Source organism: Dipodomys merriami, unplaced genomic scaffold (genome assembly GCF_024711535.1).
Source record: "Dipodomys merriami isolate MVZ:Mamm:240054 unplaced genomic scaffold, mDipMer1.0.p SCAF_6, whole genome shotgun sequence".
NCBI classification, from domain to species: Eukaryota; Metazoa; Chordata; class Mammalia; order Rodentia; family Heteromyidae; genus Dipodomys; species Dipodomys merriami.
In genome coordinates this window covers 3,876,221-3,898,732 of record NW_027206179.1, presented here as the reverse complement: position 1 = coordinate 3,898,732, position 22,512 = coordinate 3,876,221, and the positions used below count along the sequence as shown (strand labels likewise).

The following is a 22,512-nucleotide window of genomic DNA, read 5'->3' as shown; positions in this document are numbered from 1 at the left end:
CATCTCTTAAGAAAATGTCAGAATCTCTTATATCTTACCACTTCTTTCTTTTTTTTTTTTTTTTTGCAAATTCTTTATTGTGATTAAGTGATTACATAATTCCCCAAATTTCACAGTATCGTAGGATAGTGATGCTTAGTTAAAGTCACAAACACATTCTAACTTTCAGGGAGCAAATTGTTTATTATAGTCTATAAAGTTTATGAGTTCTATGAGCTTTGACAATACTGCTATTTCTTGCACATCAGGTGATATTTATATTTCTTTCCTTTTGCATAGTGTCAGCTGTTCCCTCTTACCCACTCGTTCATTCCCTTCCTCCCTGAGCTGCCCTTGAGTGGATTAGTTCATTTTGATCAATGTCCAGTGCAGCTGATGGGTCCCAAAGTTGTATGTGTTTCCCTGATTTCTTCTAGTTCTGTGTCTCCTCCTGGTTTCCCTCCAGTATGCACATATACACCATATACGTGATCAGCAGCATGGAGTTATTCAGTAGTGATTTGACCAGCTGAGTGGAGGTCCTTTGTTTCTCAAGTCTTATTAACTGTCATATCACCTTACGTTTTGGATTTAACATCCACTTATTAGGGAGACCATGTGCCATTTGTCTCTTTGCTCTTGGCTTACCTCACTCAACATGATTTCTTCTAGTTCCATCCATTTCCCTGCAAATGTCATTATATTGTCCTTTCTAACGGCTGCATAATATTCCATTGTGTATACATACCACATTTTTGGATCCATTAATATGTGATGGGACATATCCTGGCTATTGTGAACAGTGCTGGAATAAACATGTAGGGGCATGTGTCCTTGTATACTGGTTCCTGTTGTTCAGGATAGATGCCTAGGAGTGGTATGGCTGGGTCATAGGGGAGGTGAATATTTAGCTTTGTGAGGACCCTCCAAAGTGGTTGTATAAGTGTATATTCCCACCAGCAGTATAATAGGGTTCTTCTTTCTCAGCATCACCTGCAGTATTTGTCATTGACTGACTTTAGGATGTGGGCAATTCTGATTGGGGTAATGTGGTAACTCAGGGTTGTCTTTATTTGCATTTCCTTTACAACCAGGGTTGCTGAACCTTCCCTCATGTATTTCTTTGCCATTTTTTTTTTTTTGGATCCGGTCATGGGTCCTGAATTCTGGGCCTGGGCACTGTTCCTCAGCTCTTCAGCTCAAGGCTAGCGCTCTACCACTTGAGCCACAGCACCACTTCCAGCTTTTTTTTTTTGCTTATGTGGTGCTGAGGAATCAAACCCAGGGCCTCATGTATGCAAGGCAAGCGCTCTACCAGTGAGCCACCTTCCCAGCCCCTTCTTTTACATTTTTATCTGTTCTTCTGAGAAGTCTCTCTTTACTTCTCTTACCCATTTAGTAATTGGTTTGTTGGGTTTGGTTGGAATTAGTTTCTTGAGTTCCCTGTATATACTGGATATTAACCCCTTATCTGATATATTGCTGGTAAATATTTTTCCCAGTTAATTGGTTGTCTTTCTATTTTGGTTGCTATGTCTTATGTTGTGCAGAAACTTTTTATTTTAAGGTAGTCCCATTTGTTGAGTCTCTCTCCAATTTGTTGTGACCCTGGGACTCTGTTCATGAAGTTCCTTCCTATCCCTATAATTTAAAGTGTCTCTCCTACTGTATCCTGCAGTAGTTTCAGAAATTCAGGTTTGATATTAGGGTCTTTAATCCATCTGGAGTTGATGTTAGTGCATGGTGACATGCTGGGGCCCACTTTTAGTATTCTGCATGTGGCTGCCCAGTTTTCCCAGCACCAGTAGTTGAAGAGGCTGTGCTTCTTCCACTATACATCTTTGACACCTTTGTCAAATAGCTGACTGTAGGTGTGTCGTTTTATTTCTGGATACTGTATTCTATTACATTAGTCTTCAGGTCAGTTTTTATGCCAGTACCAGGCTGTCTTTATTATTATGGCTCTATAGTAGAGTTTGAAGTCTGGCATTGAGATCCCTCCCATGTTGTCTTTTTTGCTTAGAATTGTTTTGGCTATTCTAGGTCTTTTGTTGTTCCATATGAATTTTTGGATTGTTTTCTGTATTTCAGAACTGCAAATCATTGGGATTTTAATAGGAATTGCATTGTATTTGTATATTAATTTTGACAGTATGGCCATTTTCACTATATTAATTCTGCCTATCCAAGAGCATGGAAGGTCTTTCCATTTCCTGGTGTCCTCTGTAATTTCTTTCTTTAAGATTTTATAGTTTTCATCAAATAGTTCTTTTACATCTTTGGTTAGGTTAATTCCTAAATATTTTAATTTTAGGGGGATTATTGTGAATGGAGTTGCTTCCTTTATTTCTCTTTCTGCTTGTACATTGTCAGAATACAGGAAAGTGACTGATTTTTGTGTGCTGATTTTATATCCTGCTACTTTGCTGAAGTGGTTTATAAGTTCTAAGACTTTGGGGGTGGAGTTTTGGGTATCATGAAGGTATAGTATCATGTCATCTGCAAAAAGGGATAATTTAACTTCTTCCTTCCCTATGCGGATCCCTTTAATGTCTTTTTCTTGCCAATTGCTCTGGCTAAGGTTTCCAGGACTATATTAAAGAGCAGTGGAGACAATAGGTATCCTTCCATTGTTCCTGATTTTAGGAGAATTGGCTTTAGTTTTTCCCCATTAGGTATAATACTGGCTATTGGTCTGTCATATATGGCCTTTATTGTTTAAGGAATGTTTATTCCATTCCTACTTTCTCTAGAGCTTTTAACATGAATGAATATTTAACTTTATCAAAAGCCTTTTCTGCATCAATGGAGATAATTGGATCTGTTGATGTGTTGGAATACACTTATTGATTTATGTATGTTAAACCATCCCTGCATCTCTGGGATGAAGCCTACTTGGTCATGGTATGTGATTTTTTTAAATGTATTTCTGGATTCTGTCAGCTAGAATTTTGTGAAGGATCTTTACATCTGTGTTCATCAAGGAGATGGGTCTGTAGTTCTCTTTTTTGGGGGGTCTTTGCCTGGTTTGGGGATGAGTGTGATATTGGCATCGTAGAAGGAGTTTAGGATAACTCCCTCTTTTTCTATTTCTCTGAAGAGCTGGAGGAGTATGGATATTAGTTCTTCTTTAAAGGTCTTATAGACTTCCATTTTGAATCCATCTGGTCCTGGGCTTTTCCTTGTTGGAAGCCTTTTGATTGCTTCCTGCATCTTGATGTAAGATATTGGCTTATTTAATTGATTTATTTCTTCTTTGCTCAGTTTGGGAATCTTGTATTTCTCTAAAAATGCATCCATTTCTGCTAGGTTTTCTTTCTTTAGAGAGTATAACTTTTGACAATAATTCTTTAGAATTGTTTGGATGATCTTGGGTATTTGTTGTGATTTTTCCCGTGGTATCCCTAATCTTGTTGATTAGAGTTTCCTCTCTTCTTTTCTTAATTAATCTTGCCAAAGGTCCATCAATTTTATTTATTTTTTCAAAAAAGCAGATTTATAATTTTCCTATTCTATAACTCATTAATTTCCACTTTCAATTTGGTTATCTGGCTCTGTCTAGTAATTTAGGTTCCATTTTTTTCATGTTTTTCTAGCAGTTTGAATTGCAGTATGAGATTATTTACTTGGTCTATCTCTATTTTCTTGATTGGGCACTGAGGGTGACAAATTTGTTCCTCAGGACTGCTTTCATAGGTTTCTTTGTGATGTGTCTTCATTTTCATTGAATAGTAGGAACTTTTTAATTTCTTCTTTAATTTCTTGTGTTACCCAGATGTTGCTTAGATGTGTGCTGTTCAATTTCCAGTTATTTGAGTAATGTCTGCAGTTTGCTTTGCTATTGAAAACTAGCTTGATTCCACTGTGGTCGGATAGGATACTGGAGATTATATCAATCCCCTTGAATTTGCATAAGTTCCTTGAATGAACTATGATATCATTTATTTTGGAGAAAGTTCCATAAGCTGCTGATAAGAGCATGTGCTGTGTAGTTTTAAGGTGAAAAACTCGGTAGTTGTCAGTTAGTTCCGCTTGAAATATGGCCTCACTTAATTGGGTAGCTTCTTTGCCAATCCTCTGGTTGGTAGACCTGCCCTTTGGCGAGATTATGGTGTTAAAGTCTAGTAGTATTATTATAGTTGGATCTATTTCTTTCTGTAAGTTTGAGAGTATTGGCTTAACACATTTGGGTGCTCCAATGTTTGGGGAGTATAGACTGATAATGATAATAAACTTCTCTTGGATTGTTCATTCATTAATATGTAGTGTCCTTCCTTGTCTTTTTGTGTTGATTTTAATGAAAAGTTTATTTTGTCAGATATCAGGATAGCTACTTCTGATTTCTTACTGGGGACATTTGCTTGGTAGATCTCTCTCCAACCCTTCATTCCGAGTTTGTTTGTGTCTATGGCTGAGAGGTGTTTCTCCTGAAGTTAACAGATGGATGGGTCATGGTTTCTGATCCAATCTGCAGTTCTTTATCTTTTGATTGGTGAATTTAATACTTTAATATTTATGGTTATTATAGAGAGATGCATTGCGATTCCTGTCATTTCCTGTTTTCCTAAGTTTTTCTTCTCTCCTTTCCTCCTGTGCTTACTAAGTTAGACTCTAGTAATACTTGTCTTATGAGGATCCCAGTTACTGATTGTTTTCTTCAAGTTGTGTTTCCCTTCTTATTATTATTTGCAATGCTGGTTTATTGTTATCGTTCATTTATTTTTTCTTTCCTATTAAAATTTTTAGTTTCTCCATTGAATGTGAATGCAAGCTTTGCTGGATATATCAGTCTGGGCTGGCAGTTATTGGCTCTCAGGGCTCAATTCTTACTTTCCCAGGCCTTTCTTGCATTTAGTGTTTGTATGGAGAGATCTCCAATGATTCTGATTTTTTTCCCATTATAGTACAGTTCCTTGTATTTGCTGCATGCAAGATCGTTCCTTTATTATTCAGATCTTTCATTTTTACTGCAATGTGCCTAGAAGTGTTTCTCCTTGGATCCTGCTTGTTAGATGTTCCATATGCTTCTCTTGTGTAGGTAAGATGTTCTCTTTTTAAATGTGGGGAATTTTCTTGCTGAGTAGGAGTTGCATTCCCTTTCTTTGATATTCGTCACCTTTGTCCATTCCAATTATATGAAGGTTAAATTTCTTGGCACTATCTGCTTGCTCTTGGATTCCCCGTTGACATAACTTAAGTGATTTGTCCATATCTGTGACTTTTTTGTCCAGTTGTTGCATTTTGTCTTCTGTGTCTGAAACTCTAAATTCCATTTCGTTCACTCTGTTACCTATGGCTTCCATTGTGGTTTGCATGGAGGAAATTGATTCATTTATGAATTCTATTTTGTTTCTCAGAGTACTAATCTCACCTCTTAGTAAGGTGTGTATTGCCTCTATTTTTGCGTGCATCTCCTGTTTGAAATCCTGCATCTCTTTTGATATTCCGCTTCTGTGTACTTTAAAGTTCTGATCTGTTTCTCACTTTAATTCTTGAGTCATTACCTCCAGCATCTCTTGGATATAACTTTTGTCTGCCATTCCTGCTTTGCTTCCACTGGGCCTCCCCCCTGGGTGGTTGCCAGCCTTTGGGGATAGCTTATTACCCTGGGTGTTGATAAACCTTGTAATTTTTCTTTGTGATTTTTGCATGGGGATTCAGGAATTATTGGAGTCTAATCTGAAATTTTGTTTTGGTTAATGTGTTTCTGTCTTTGCTTGGTTGCTGGTTCAGGATTGGCTGAGAAAGTCTATACCTAAAGAAATGTATGCATTATCCTGCCAATGTAATTGTAACCCCTCTGTACAGTATGTTCTCAAATAAAATAAAATTAAATTAAAAAAAAAGAAAATACACAAAGATTTGAACTAAAAAAAAATAAGTCTCCTTCTTTTGAGGGAGAGGCCGACATCCAGCTTGTAGTCTGACCCACATAGGTCTCTTGGCTGTCTTCTGTACGTCACTGGCAGTTTCTGATTTTAGAGGGACTGTGAAGCCTAAATTGTTCCTGTTTACTCCTGTAGCTGTTCTTGGGGAGATCACCTGGATTTACTCTTCCAGTTGCAAAAGTCTGCTAAGAGCTCCTGATTTCTTTTTTCGTCTGTCATGGCCTGAATTCTTGGCCTGGGCAATGCCCCTCTGCTTTTCAGCTCAAGGCTAGTGCCCTACCATTTGAGCCACACCACCACTTCTGGTCCTTTCTGCATATGTGGTGCTGAGGAATCAGAACCAGAGCCTTGTGCACACATGGCAAGCACTCTGCACTTGAGCAACCTTACCAGAATTAGCTCCTAAAATTCTTAAGGAAAGAAGGGAGAGAATAAGAGATTTTTCTAAAAAATACACTCACTAATATAGAAAAATATAACATATGTGAGCCACACAGTGTCTTTTGCACCTCATTGTTACAATGGGTCAAACTCTAACCCTTCATAAGCATTTTCTTTTTTCCCTTCCCCTCCCCAAATTAGAGAAATGTATATAGAAGATGCAGGGCACTGAAATCAAACACAGTGAAAACAGGGTGATGCCCTGGGGGAGGAACATACAAAGAAAGAAAAACACACAGAACTTTAAACTTCGGCGAGGGTAGGGCAGAGTAGTTGTGGAGGTAGAAGGGAAGGGATTGTAGGGGAAAATCAAAGGAGGAGGCAACAAAATGTACTCATTACCTTGTTCATGTAACTGGAACCCCTCTGTACAGTATTTTTACAATAAAAATGCACAAAAAGAAAAAAAGAAAAGCAAATATGTGAGAAGAAATACACATCTAAGTCCGAGAATGGACTGGAGTTACCATAATGAAAGCATGGAAGCATTCGACAACTTAACATTCATAAACTACTAGCCTTAGAAATATAGTGATGTACAAGCAGCAAAATAGCATAGGTAAGAAGAATAACTGAGACAGGGTAGAAAGGAAGAAGCACAGTAGATAATGTACTCAAAAGGAAGAATGATAGCATAAAAGGCAGATTACACTGGAAGAAGCATAATATATCCAAGTTAGAATGCAATTTAAGAGGACTTGTTGGGAATTTGCTATGACTCTAACATAACCAGAGGAATGAATAAGAGTAACTTCTTTGCTCAAAGTATTCAATTAAGAGTTGACTGTCAAATTGGTACAGATTGCTCTCAGAGCCTCTAAACATTCTGGGAAACACTTAGGTTCATCTTAATGTTTGTTTCTTCCAGACTGTAATCTCTCCCTGAACCTGGACAGAGAATTTCTCTCAGGCCTTATGAAGATATGTAGCACTTGGGGGCAAAAATGCAGCCATGAAGCTCTGCACTGGAGGCCAACATGGAGTAGACTTCCACAGCCAAATGATCTTCCTCTTGGTGCTGTGGTAGACAGGCAGAAAGGTGAGCCACACACTGCAGAACACCAGCATGCTGAAGGTTAGGAATTTGGCCTCATTGAAGATGTCAGGCAGGTTCCTGACCAAAAAAGCCACCATGAAACTAGCCAGGGCCAGTGCACCTAGGTATCCCAGAACACAGTAGAAGGCAGTGAGGGAGCCCATGTTGCACTGGATGATGATGTGACCATGTTCAGAGTGTACATCTGTGTCCACAAAGGGAGGAGTGGTTACCAGCCACAAGCCACAGAGAGTAACCTGGATGAGGGTGCAGATGGGGATGAGGAGGTTAGGAACCCATGACACCAGCATTTTCCTTGTCCTTCTCCCTAGAGCAGTTAGTGTGAAGGCCAGAACCACAGTGATGGTCTTGGCCAGGACAGTGGAGACAGCCATGGTGAAGACCACTCCAAATATGGTGTGCTGGAGGATGCAGGTGACTGTGTGGGGATGGCCAAGGAAAAGCCAGGAGCAGAGGAAGCAGCAGATGAGGGAGATGAGCAGGATGTAGCTGAGGGCCCGGTTATTAGCCTTGACAATAGGGGTGTCTTGATGCTTGATAAACACCCCAAAAACAGCAGTTGTGAATACAGAGCAGCAGAGAGCCATGCAGGCTAAAGCCATGCCCAAGGGGTCTTCATAAGCTAGGAAGCTTTCAGATTTCATCAGACGTTGGTTTCCCTGGGTGCTGGCAAACTGATGATCTGCACACCTCACACACTGTTCCATGTCTGGTGAGAAGTGAGAATCACTATTAATCTGTTTTCAGAATTTCTCTTTCCTCTCATCCCCTTTCACTTAAGCAACTCCTTTTCCCTGATTCTCAGTTGACCTGTATTTCTTTCAGTACCATGTAGACTACCTCTCTATATCAAAATACATTCAGGTGCATTCTCTTTCTTTCTCACATTTCTTCTTTTTTTCTTCCTCCCTTTCTCTTTTTTTTCTGGTTATCTCTTTCCTTCTCCCTCACTCCCCTCCTTCCTTCTTTACTTTGTTCCTTCCTTCCTTCCTTCCTTCCTTTCTCCATTCCTTCCTTCCTTTCTTCTTTTCTCCCTACCTTCTCTCTCCCTCCTCCCTCCCTCCCTCCCTCTTTTCTGTCTTTCTTTCCTTCTCTTTCTTTCTCTATTTCTGTTATTCTCTATATTCTGTTATTCGTTCCCTCCTTTTTCTGTTTCTTCCTTCCTTCCTTCTTTCCTCTCTTTCTTTCTTTCTATCTTTTCTTCTTTTTTCCTCCAGTGTTTGAAATCTGGCCCTGGGAATTTTTCCAGAGAATTAATACCCAAAACTGCCACCGGCCCACTTGACCCAAAGCTCACATTCCACCATTTTTGCAGCTTAATTGTGGAAAAAAATGTTATTGAGTTTCCTGCCCATCATTGCATCATAGCTCCACCCTCAAATCTCAACTGCCTAACTACCTTGGACTTCTGGTGTAATAAATAATTACCTAGCATTATGTGCTGCGTTCTTGACAGTTTATATCACTCTGGCTCTCTACTACTCATTCAAGATATAATGGAGAATAGAGAAGCACCCCAACCACCTAACTTCTAACAAAAGTGCCTAATCCAAACTTCAACCTACTTCTTACACCAAACAAAAGCTTCCTGAGCATTTGATCTGTGTCAAGAACAATGCTACTCCCCACAACTGACAAAAACAAAACAAAAAAGAAAACAAGAAAAATAATGGAAAAAAAAGAACAAAGCTCCTCCACGGATATGACAGGGTCTGGTAAATATCACTGGAGGAGGGAGAAGCCAAATGAAATAGAGATGGTAAACAACTTCTGAATCAATTATTTGAAGACTTGCTAGTCAACCTACTGTCAGTGTCAGATATGGAGTTATCCAAACAAAGCCCCTTGTATTATTAGAGTATGCTAAATAAAAAATAAAATTTAATTATAAAAAACCAGCAATGGGCCTGGCTTACTTCACTTAATATAATTTTTTCCAAACCTTTCCATTTCCTAACAAATGGGGAAATGTCATTCTTTCTGATGGAGGCATAGAATTCCATTGGTTTCCCTTATTTGCAATATATAGTATAGATATGAGTCAAGCGGGAAAGGTCAGATAATGTGATGTTAGGAAAATGAACCCTTAAATATGTTTTCGTTTCTTTCATGCATGTGTTTCTATTTCTTTGTTGCTTTGTATGTCCCTACCCCACAGTGTAACCCCCGCTTTCACTATATTTGATGTCAGTATAACATGTGGAGGAGATGGGGACAAACAAGTCGTTTAAGGATTCAGGTGGACCTGTTGCAACAATGAGAAGTACAAAATGTCATGTCAAAACCAGCTTTACAATGTCGGTGTGGGGGGGGAGGGGGTATAATTGGGTGGGGGGAGGGGGGAGGCGGGGAAGGGAGGTGAAGGGTAAACAAAGGAGGAGGCTGCAATGCTTGGTAAGAAATGTATGCATTATCCTGCCCATGTAATTGTAGCCCCTCTGTACAGTATGTTCTCAAATAAAATATAATAAAATTAAAAAAAAAACCAGCAATGGGCACTCAGAAATGAAAGGCTGTGTTAGATACAGAATTCCATGATCATTTGCACATCATTTTAAAGATCAACAACTGGTACTTGATATTTCTTTGTTTATATTTTCTTTAAATACAAAAAATGTGACCAAGGAGAGGGGAACAGGGATGTTCTCAAGATAAAGCCTGTAGTAGATTAGAAAATACAATCAGATATGTAATGGAGAAGCATTAGGTTGGTTCTTCTAAGGAGAAATATGGTTAACAGTAGCCATTGAATTTTGCATGAACATGCATGTGTCTTCTTGCCTTGCTACTGTAGATCACTCCACTGACTTGAAGGTTAGGAAGGAGAGATGTGAATTTCTCTGTACAGACTTACCTGTCACATTAGAAATCTCATTGTCTGGGCAAGAAGTGCAATCAAAGCAACAGGTAGCATTTCCCTCCAGAGAGGCCTTCCTGAATCCAGGACCAGAGTTCTCATTGCACACAGACTGAGGAGTCTGAGAATATTCAGTTGAATGTGAGTGACTATTCAGCTTTTATCTGACATCCCAGACACTCCAGTGATTTGGGGGATAAGTTCATCAAAACTCACAATCTTTATATAAATACAGCCATTGAATTGATTGAGCATTTTAGAGTTTCATCTAACATGACGTGAAGAACATCTGGGTCCTCGACACTGAGTCCCTCATGCTATTGGGAAGACATGGAGCCCTTAACACATGGATATTCTTTCTAGGAAATTTGGAAATGGGGAATTAAATCTTGCATCCATTTTTTAAAAATTGGATCCCATTCTTGAACTGTGGTGATGATGTATTTTCTCTCTTATTCATCTGTGAATAGATGAAAAAAAGCATGAGAGGAAAATCAATCAGGGAAACTTCACACCCACACTCTAAAACATGGCTAATTGTTTGGAATGTGCTGCTGTACCCAGGGCCGTTCGCATCTCTCCCTCTTGGCATCCCAGTTGTCATGAGGTGGGTGAACTTCACTGGCAGAGGCTCCTTTCACAGACTCAAAAGCAACAATCTACCTAACTGTGTTCTGAAATCTCCAGACAGAAGCAAAGCAAGTCCTTCTGCCTTCTCGTTTGAGTCCCTCAGATATTTAGTAAGAGTGCTGGAAAGATGATTCACAGGTGTCATTTAACTTTTATGCTGTTCAATATGCAAATATATAACAACATAATGGTAATGAAAAGTTCTCCTAGTCCCTCCATGAATCTGTTAGTAAGAAACTTCCAGAAACAGGAAGTTTTGAAATGTCCACCACTGAGACATAGTTTTATTGAACAAGCTTAAAAACAGGATAAGTTTATCACTATTTTTGATAGATCATGATATTATAGTTAGAAATGACCGACTATGGGGTAGAAAAAAGGGTGTGGAGACATTGTCTACAAGTCTTGAGCTATAACTTTATATAGGGAATTCTATGCTCTTACTAAAACTACTTCATAATAACAACATATTTTTTTTAATGAGAGTGCAAGAAAACTAGAAATGACCCACCTTGGTAATGCCTATGGGCCACTCTATCAGATTTTCATACAAATTGAGTTGTTGACCATGTGGCCTAAATGGAGCAAACTTGCCAACTTTTGCCCTTTGTCCCAGACCTTCTGGAAAATTCCAAAAGGTCATAATGACATACTCTGCCTCCAATTTCCTTTCCTCATTCAAAACCACTTGGTCTCCACAGGATTGATAAATTGGATCTTCTTCAAAAAGTGATGCAGCTAAAAGGGACATTATAGTATGGTGAAGTGATTCCCAGAGTTATCACAGAACCCCAGAACAATGGATGCACACAGATTAGCCTTCATTCCCACCACGTATTTCACTAGCACCACAGGAATCCAATCAACTGTATCAAATATTGGCCCACAGTGGACTAAAGTGTTACCAAGTTCTAAAACCTAGTTATCCAGGATGGGATGCAGAAACTCAATTTCAAAGGAATGAGACTCCAGCCACATCCAACAAAATAATGAATTATATTGTGACAGATCTCAATTACTGCTCTAAAGTGAATTCCTAATATTTATTTTATGATTCTGATCAGAGAATCTGTCTGAAATATAAGTAAATAATTAAGTAAGCAGAATCATAGAGTATTTATGACCACTATGAATGATTACCTTAAACACGACTTAGTTCATTGTGTGTGGGTATGAGTGTGTGTATGTGTGTGGGTATGAGTGTGTGTATGTGTGTGTGTGTGAATGTGTGAGTATGTTTATCCTGTCCTGAAACTCAAACTCAAGACCTAGGCACTGAACATGAGGTGTTTTTTTTTTCTTTTTGACATAATATTTCTATCATTTGAGCCACAGCTCCACCTTTGGCTTTTTGGTGGTTAATTGTATTCAGGAGTAGTCTACATATGTGGTCCCCTTTTGTCTAGACAATATTAGCTTTTCAAGAACTAGTCACCCTTGATTTCTTTTTTTAAAAAGTACAAGGTAAATTTGGTAATATGGTATTGAAAAGGGGACGGCTTCTTCCACATTTAGTGCAGATGGGGTCAGAAGACACAGCAATTCCTTGTCACGAATGCAGCATTCTTCAAGAACATTGTCTTCAGAGCTCTATAATCATTTCATTGAGAAGACCACAACAGGCCCAATGTCTCTTGTATTTTCCAAAACGTAGCCAGATGACCCAGTTCCATCTCATCTGAAAGTTTCTTCAGAAAGTCTGCATGCCTAGTGTAGGTCACCTGAAAGCAAAGCCATTACCTGTGAAGAGAGAAATGCACTTGGTTACCCATTGTGCACTGGTGGCTCTTCCATGTGATGAAGACACATCTGGTGGAGGGAGTGGGCCAAGGCATACATAGCATTGTAGATTTTGTAACTTTCTTCAGACATGGTCATGTCAAAAATGTGCCTCAGCAACCAATCTACTGTGGCATTGTATGAACAGTGTCCCAAGTCTCTGCAGTCAGACTTAATCAGTGGGCAATAAACAGACTGAATCCATGACTTGGGAAGGGAGTTATTTGCTGAGTTCTTGGACAAGGTATCTGTCAGATTATAATTGGTTAACCCATACATGTTTCTATGATGGTGAGAGAAGATGAGAGGAGCATGGAAAGAATGGAGCAGAAAATATCTTTTAAAAATTGTCACATCATCATAGTGTGAGTTCATGACCCAGACTTTCCCTGTAATTAAAAAGTGCCCAAATTTAAGAATAAAGTTTTGTAGAAATTTACTGTCTCCATAAATGATAATCACATTGGTTGATGATTCCATTAGCTGGCAATGCATCCATAAATCATTTGATAAATCTGCAAAGGCAGTGTAAGTGATCATGTTCTCAAACGCCAGACAAACTCCATGTTTGAACAGCTCTTCACTCAATTCTGAGATGAAGCACACGCTATAGTCATCTTGGGTTATGAACAGTCCCATCCAGGTCCAGCTTAAATGCAGCATCAAAGAGACCCTGGCCAGAGCTAGAGCTGAGTCCTTGGCAGCCATCTGATAGACAGTCCTGAACTTTTCATGGACATTCAGGAGAGGATCAAATGTCCCAAACGTGAACTACAGGGAAAATAAATGAACACATAAATGGTCATAGGCATATCTCGGTCCTGATGTGAACTACACAACAACTGATAGCAGTGGGAGCAAAAGTTTGCTTATCTCATTTGAAAATACATCTCCCATATTCCACGTTCTTTGTATAAATGTACAGATAAGACTTAGAGCTTAAAACCTCTCCTTTGATTTATTTTTTTTGCCACAAAGAAAATGTGTATGTCCCACCCACTTTTTGAGAGTCAGGGGGTGTGGACCAGAGGGTACTTCTCTGGTAGAACAAAACAACAGAAAAGGATATGTGAGAAAAGATGAAAAGAATTTTTCTCCATGTTCCTCCCCAACATCAGAGTTAGTGGTTCCCTATGGACAGAAACCCTCCGACATTGCATGGAAGGAGAGAATTAAAGTTAAATCTCAGCATCATCCCCATAAACTGAGGCAAGTGGTGGGGATGCTTATAGTCTCTGCTCTTGGTCCAGATTGTGCCTCTGGAACTCTTTTAGGACAGACAAGGAAGACACTGACACAACCTGCCTCCTCCAATCTTGTAAATGACACCAAGTATTGGATTCAACCTCCTAGTGAGCAGGGTATAAGTGTGGCTCAGGGATTTTTCTTAGACCCCTGTGTCAGACATGAAATGGTTGGACCAATAATCCAGAATAAACTAAATGCCTTGTTTCGTTCTAGTACCAATGCTTCCATTGGATCTTCCAGGAGGATCCCATATTCCCCAGGGCAGCCTAGGAAGGAAAGTCTGTGAAGTTTCTTTGTCAGTCATGGGGCTTGAATTCTGAGCAAGGGCACCGTCCCTGAGCTCTTCAGCTCAGGGCCAGTACTCTACCACTTCAGGCACAGAGCCTTTTCTAGAGTGGAATTCTAGATAGCAGTCACACTCCTTCGTCAAAATCAGTCTAGTCCCAACCAAGCCAAAAGAAAAGTGGACTATGGCAAAGCATACAAAGTTTTATCAGTAATTGGCTTTGAGAAATACATAGAGACTCAAGCTCCGCAAACAACCAGATAAACTCACTCTTTAGGGTTTTTTGTTTTGTTTTGTTTTTATATCTAATCTTTGTTGTTTTTATTTCTCTGTGTTATTTTGTGTATTTTTTAAGGATTTGCTATTTCACTTAAATCTTCTATTGTCCATTATTATTTGTTTTTTCTTCCACTTTTTAATTTTCTAATTTTCTATTTTTTGTTTCTTCTTACTATCCCCTTTTCGTTTCTCTCCACATTATAATGCTACTCCATCAGAGATACCCTGTTTAGTTGTAAACAAAAAGATAGGCCACTGGCCTCCTTCTATGTATGTAAACAATAATTATAGGAGTTAGCTTAGATTAAGTGATAGCTCAATACTCTTTGAATAAACTCTTTTTCTAATTTCAGCATCTTTTCCAAATACACTTATATATAACTTCTTATCTATATATAACTTCTTTTCTTAGCTTCATCTAGATCTCAAGCTATTCCCTACATAACACTTCTTTGAATTCTTTTCTACCTCTTACCCTCAGAAACAAGGCCTCTTCTGCATATACCTCTCCTCTAAGCAGTTCTTACCCCTCTACTATCATTATACCCAATTTTCTTCTGAACGTAAATTTATATCTCTCCAGTCCTAACCCTTCTCTTTTCCATCTGCTCCAGTCCATTGATGCCTAAAGGTTTCTATCTGACCCAACTTAGAGTTGGTTCTCTTGTGACCGTGTACAAAGGGCACATCCTGTTACCTCTAAGATGCAGACTACTTATCAGCCAATCTTAAATCTTCTCAAAAGTTACAACTATATGCAATTTCTACCTCGGAGCCAAAACATCCCTCTCCAAGCAAAGAAAAAGAGAGCTAAATAGGGAAACACCTACCCATAATACTGAACCCTTAAGATCTATACATTTATATGACATCGTGTTGCCTCTGGCACTAAAAGACTGTTCTATCATCATATTGGTGTGGTTCTTATCGCCATATGGATAGAACTAATTGCAGAAACAAAAGAAACATGGCCAATCAACTAACCCCAACACTATTTTCATATAAATAAGCTATAGAGCAGTCCCAGAATGACCTAGAGGATAATGCTCAACCTATTTTAAAAGCATTGCTGGTAAATCTGCTGAATGAAAAACTGGACACCCTGCATAGGGCTATAAGAGAACGTGATGATGCCAACCAGAAGCAAATAGATTACTTCATGGCCTCCACAAATAAAAGGATAAAGGAACTTCAACAGAAGATGAAAGAGTCTAATGAAAAGATAGAAACCCAGATAAAGGAGTGGAAAGAGAAGTCCAAAAACCAACTCCAAAAGATAAGGCAATCAATTCAAGACTTAAAAAAAACCTTAATAAAGAGCTATCCACCATTAAGAAAGACTAGCAAAAAGGAAAGAAGATGAACAGCAAACTAAAAAGCCTTGAAAGCAGAATGGAGGAGGCAGAAGAAAGAATCTCTGAGGCAGAAGACAGTTTAGAATCCAGAGAGAAACAGCACACAGATTTTCAAAAGAAAACCAAGAAGCATGACAGATCACTGCAGGAAATACAGGAGACATTCAGAAAGCCTAATATGAGACTAAAAAGTATACAAGAGGGCCTGGAGAGGGAAACCAATGGATTAGGAAATATATTCAGAATCCTAGCAAAAAACTTCCCAAATATACAAAAGGACAGGCACATCCACATACAAGAAGCTTTTAGCACCCCAAACAAGCCACACCAGAACAGATCATTCCACCAGGACATTATAATCTTTCCTGGACCAATAGCCACTAAGGAAATAATTCTTAAAGCTGCCTGGGAGAAGAGAAGGATCACATATAAAGGTAACCCAATCAGAATCACCTTAGAATTCTCAGCAGACACCATAAAAGCAAAGATGGCTTGGAAAGAGGTTTGCCACAACCTAAAGACAAATAACTACCAACTAAGAATAATCTACGCAGCTAAGCTCTTATTCATAGAAGAAGGACAAATAAAAACCCTCCACAGCAAGGAAAATCTGAAGCAATATATTGCTACCAAACAACCTCTTCAAAAAATCCTCAAAGACATTCTACACATAGAACACCAACAGGAACAGAATATACCCAATGATGAGGTCCACAACCAGAGAACTAAGTAATCACAACAAGAACAACCAAGGCACCGCTCCCTCACCCCCAAAATAATCGATGAGTGTCAGGGATAGATAAATACCTTTCAGTACTAACTCTCAGTAATAATGGACTTAAGTCTCCAATTCAGCAACATAGATTGTCCAGTTGGATCAAAAAGCAAGATCCTTCTATCTGTTGTCTTCAAACATCACACCTTGCCCACAAAAATAAACATATTCTGAAAGTGAAAGGCTAGAATAAAATCTACAAAGCAAACAGCCTCCATAAACAAGCAGGAATTGAAATTCTAATATCAGATAAAATAGACTTCAAATTAAATTAAATTCAATGAGAAAAGATAAAAGAAGGTCACTGTAGTGACTCATTAAGGGATCTCTCCTTTAGGAGGATATTATGATTCTAAATATCTACTCACCAATAAAGGAGCACCAAAATTTATCCAAGAAACACTACTTTGCCTCAAAATCACACATAGATTCAAATACAGTAATTGTTGGGTATTTTAACACACCACTATCCCTGCTAGATAGATTAGCCCAGCAAGAACACAACAGAGAAATCACAGATCTTAACATCTGAATTGATCAACAAGACTTAACAGACATTTACCAAATATTTCACCAAGCAGCATCAGATTAGACTTATTTTTCAGCAGCACATAGAACATTCTTCAAAATAGACCATATTCTAGGCCACAAAGCAAATTTGCCCAAATTCAGAAACATTGAAATTATGCCCTGAATTCTCTCAGACCACAAGGGAATAAAAGTAGAATTCAAGACCAAAAGCCACCAAAGGAGAACCTGTAACACATCGAAGCTGAACATCACACTGTTAAACCACCAGTGGGCCATTGACAAGATTAGAAAAGAAATTCAAATATTCATGATATTTTACAAAAAAGAACACACAATCTATCAGCTCTTCTGGGAAACAACAAAGGCAGTACTAAGAGGCAAGTTTATAGCTCTGAGTTCCTCATTAATACATTTGAGACATGTGAAACCAACAAGTTAATGAGGCACCTAAACTTCAGACAGAAACAAGTAATTAAAATTAAATTAGAATTAAATTAACTAGAGTCCAAAAAACTTTAGAAAAAATTGAAAGGAAAAACAGTTTGTTCTTTGAAAAAAATTAACAAACTTTGACAGAGCCTTAGCAAATCTTATCAGAAAAAAAGAACACACTCAAACTCAGAGATGAGAATGGAAAATCACTACAAAAACAACCAAGTTTAGAATATAATAAAGGGATACTTTCCAATCTTCTATGTTAATAAATTTGAGAATCTGAAAGATATGGATCAATTTCTATCAAATATTGATATGCTGATACTAAACCAAGATGATTTAAACCAACTTAATAGACCCATATCAAGCATCAAAATAGAAACAGCAATAAGAGTCCTCCCACCCAAGAAAATCCAGAACAGGATGGATTTGCACCTGAATTCTACAAGACCTTCAAAGCAAAACTCACATCAATACTCCTCCAACCCTTCTATGAAACTGAAAGAGAAAGATCACTACCAAACACTATGAAGCAATCATAACCCTCATCCCAAAACCAGACAAGGAGTCATCAAAGAGCCCGATTTCTTTGATGAATATCGATGTAAAACTTCTCAAAAAAATTTTGGCCAATTGACTTCAACAATTCAGCAAAAAAATCATACACCATGATCAAACAGGATTCATTTCAAGGATGCAAAAATGGTTCAACATATGCAAATCTACTAATATAATTCATCACATCAACAAGAGCACGGGAAAGAACCACATGATTATCTCAATAGATGTAGAAAAAGTATCTGACAAGATCCAACACCACTTTATGATGAAAGCTCTGGAAAAACTAGTAATCCATGGAACATTCCTCAATATAATAAAGGCAGTGACTGATAAACCAAGAGCCAGCATTATAATTAATGGAGAAAAGTTAAAGCCATTTCCTCTAAATTCAGGAATGAGACAAGGATGTAACGCTCTCCACTCCTCTTCAAATTCGTATTAGAATGCCTAGCTGGGGCAATAAGAAAAGATGCAAACATAAAAGGGATGCAAATTGGGAAAGATGAAAAAATTCTCCATCTTTTCAGATGACATGATCTTGTATTTAAAGAACCACATGGACTCCACTTCCAAGATGTTGAGCTGATCAGAAACCTTGGCAATGTAGCAGGGTATAAAATTAACCTTCAAAAATCACTGGCTTTTTTGAATGCTAACAATGCTTTCCCTGAAATCAGGAAAGCAATTCGTAGTAGCCTCACAAAAATAAAACGCGTAGGAGTTAGCTTAACTAAGAGGTGAAAGACTCTATGATGAAAACTTTAAAAACCTGAAAACGGAAATTAAAGCAGAACTATGGAAGTGGAAAAACCTCCCATGCTCCTGCATTGGGAGGATTAATATCGTGATAAGGGCAATACCACCAAAGGCTATATACAATTCAATGCCATACCTACCAATATTCAAACCACATTTATCAAAGAGATAAAAGAAGCAATCCAAAAATACATATGGAACAATAAAAGACCCCAAATAGCAAAAACGATCCTTAGCAGAAAGAATAGTGATGGAGGAATATCAATTCCAAATTGGAAACTCCATTACAAAGTCAAAGTAATCAAAGCAGCTTGGTAATGGCACAAGAACAGACCTGAAAATCAATGGAATAAGACTGAAGACCCAGAAATTAACAAACAGACCTATAGGTACATAATCTTTGACAAGGGAGCTAAAAACAATAGAATGGAAGAAAGAAAGCCTTTTCAGTGCTGGCAAAATTGGTTAATCAAGTGTCGAAAATTAAAGCTAGAGTTGCATATATCACTTAAACCAGAATCTTCTCCAAATGGATCAAAGACCTCGAAATAAAAGCAGACACCATAAAAACATTACAGAAAAGAATAGGAGAAACTCTAGGGCTCCTTAGCACAGGCCAAATTCTTCTTAATAGAGACCCAGAAACACAACAAATCAAAGAAAGGATGGACAAATGATATTGCATGAAACTGAAGAGCTTCTGCATGACAAAGGACATAGCTAGCAAGATCAATAGAAAGCCCATGGACTGTGAGAAGATCTTCACTAGCCATACAATGGACAAGGGTCTCATATCTAAAATATTCTTTGAACTCAAAAATCTTTAATCCCTCAACAAGTCCTTAAAGAGGCAATATCTCGATAAATTCTTGGGCTAAAAACTTTTTTATTGTGAAAATATTGTACAGAGTGGTTCCAATTACATAGGCAATATAATGAGTACATTTCTTATCATGCATTGTAGCCTCCTACTTTGTTTCCCCTTCCCATCCCTTTCCATCCCCCCCCCGACCCAATCTCTCCCGACCAAAGTTGTAAAGTTCGTTTTTCGACATAACAACTTGTACATCTCATTCTTGCAATTTGTCTACCTGTAACCCTATTTAAAAGATCTGTTTTTTTTCCCTTCCCCTCCACAAATTATACCAACATTGAATACAATGAAACCAGGGGATATACTGTGGGAGAGGAACACAAATAGCAACAAAGAAATAATCTTATAAATATGTTAGAAACAATCACACGAAAGAAAAAACATTTGAATACTTATCTTGGAGTTCATTTCCCTAACATCAACTTATCTGACCTTTTCTGCTTGTCTCAGACATATACTAGTTATTACAAATAAGGGAAACCGTGGGATCTATGTTTCTTTGGGGCTGGCTTATTTCACTTAATATAATTTTTCCAAGCCTTTCCATTTCCTAACAAATGGGGCAATGTTATTCTTTCTGATGGAGGCATAGAATTCCATTGTGTATATATACCACATTTTTTTGACCCATTCATCTACTGAGGGGCATCTGGGTTGGTTCCATATCTTAGCTATCGTAAATAATGCTGTAATAAACATAGTCGGGCTGGTAGCTTTTAGTGTGGTCTTGTTTGTGATCATTTGGATAAATGCCCAAAAGTGGGATTGCTGGGTCATAGGGGAGAGAAACCTCTCTGAGGAGAAAATAAGAATAGCCAATAGACACAGGAAGAAAAGCTCAACTTCTCTAGCCATAAAAGAAATGTCAATCAAGACAACATTGAGATTCCACCTCACCCAAGTTAGAATGGCTATAATAAAAAAATCTACTGGGGCTGGGAAGGTGGCTCAGTGGTAGAGTGCTTGCCTTGCATGCATGAGGCCCTGGGTTCGATTCCTCAGCACCACATAAGCAAAAAGAAAAAAGCCAGAAGTGGCGCTGTGGCTCAAGTGGTAGAGCGCTAGCCTTGAGCTGAAGAGCTGAGGGAAAGCGCCCAGGCCCAGAGTTCAGGCCCCATGACTGGACCAAAAAAAAAAAATCTACTAACATATCTTAGCTGTGGTAAATAATGCTGCAATAAACATAGTTCTGCCGGTAGCTTTAGTATGGTCTTGTTTGTGATCATTCCGGTTAATGCCCAAAAGTGGGATTGCTGGATCATAGGGGAGCTCTATTTTGAGTCTTTTGAGGAACATCCATGCTATTTTCCAAAGTGGTTGAACAAGTGTACACTCCCAACAACAATGCATGATGGTTCCCTTCTGTCCACATCCCCTTCAGCATCTGTTGTTATTAGAGTTCTGGATTATAACCATTCTATCTGGGGTGAGGTGGTATCTCAGTGTTGTTTTGAGTTGTATTTCTTTTATGGCTAGAGAGGTTGAGCATTCCTTCAGTTGTCTATTGGCCATCCTTCTTTCCTCTTCAAAGAAGTTTCTCTCTAAGTCTTTAGCCCACTTATTTATTGGGCAGTTGTTTCTTTGAGGATTTGTTGTTGGAAGATTTAATTTTTGAGTTCCAGGTATATGTAAGATATGAGACCTTTGTCCATTGTATGGCTAGTGTAGATCTCCCAATCCGTGGACTTCTACTGATCATGTTAGCTATGTGCTTTGCCCTGAAGAACCTCTGCAACTTCATGCAATACCATTTGTCCAACGTTTCTTTGATATGTTGTGTTTCTGGGTCTCTATTAAGAAAATTTTGGACTATGCCAAGGAGACCTAGGGTTGCTCTATTCCATCCTGTAATGTTTTCAGAGTGTCTGCTTTGACTCTGAGGTCTTTGATCCATTTGGGGTTCATTCTGGTACAGGGTGATATATAAGGATTTAGCTTTAGTTTTCTATAAGTGATTAACCAATTTTGCCAGCATCATTTACTGATTAGGCTCTCCTTCTTCCTAAGATATGGAACCAACCCATACGCCCCTCAGTAGATGAATGGATCAAGAAAATGTGGTGTGTATACACAATGGAATTCTATGCCTCTATCCAAAAGAATGGCATTGCCCCATTTGTTAGGAAATGGAAGGACTTGGAAAAAATTATATTAAGTAAGCCAGGCCCAAAGAAACATAGGTCCCATGGTTTCCCTTATTTGCAATAACTAGTATATGACTAAGACAAGCAGAAATGGTCAGATAAGATGACATTAGGTAAAATGAATCCCAAGATAAGGACATAAGTGTTTTTTTCTTTCTTGCTATTGTTTCTAACATATTTATAAGATAATTTTTATTTGTTTTGTATGTCCCTCCCACCATGGTTTAACTCGTGTTTTTACTGTATTTGATGTTGGTATAAGTTGGAGAGGGGAAGGGAAAAAAGAAAATTTTAAATAGGGATACATGAGGACCCATTGCAACAATGAGATGTACAAGATGCTATGTCAAAAAATGAACTTTCCACCTTTGTGGGGAGTCGGGGGACTGAAGGGGGGTTGGGAGTGTAGTTGTGGAAATGGGAGGGCAGGTATGGTAGGGGAAAAACAAAGAAGGAGGCAATAATGCTTGTTAAAAACTATACTCATTACCTTGCTCATGTAATTGTAAACCATCGGTAAGGTATTTTCCCAATAAAAAACTTATTAAAAAAAGAAATCTATTAATAACAGATGTTGAAGGGGATATGCACGAAAGGGAACCATACTGCATTGTTCATAGTAGTGTAAACTTGTTCT

General features: G+C 38.3%; 1 protein-coding gene across 1 annotated transcript; it reads right to left on the bottom strand.

Annotated features, from left to right (window-relative positions):
* Positions 1-7,156: 7,156 nt before the first annotated feature.
* On the bottom strand, positions 7,157-22,389 carry LOC138813657 (vomeronasal type-2 receptor 116-like). Its single transcript, XM_070002054.1, is given in 8 exon segments — positions 7,157-7,233; positions 7,236-7,310; positions 7,313-8,074; positions 10,220-10,343; positions 11,364-11,590; positions 13,072-13,402; positions 15,275-15,388; positions 22,366-22,389. Coding segments are annotated over 8 exon segments (1,734 nt in total).
* Between the last annotated feature and the right edge of the window lie 123 nt (positions 22,390-22,512).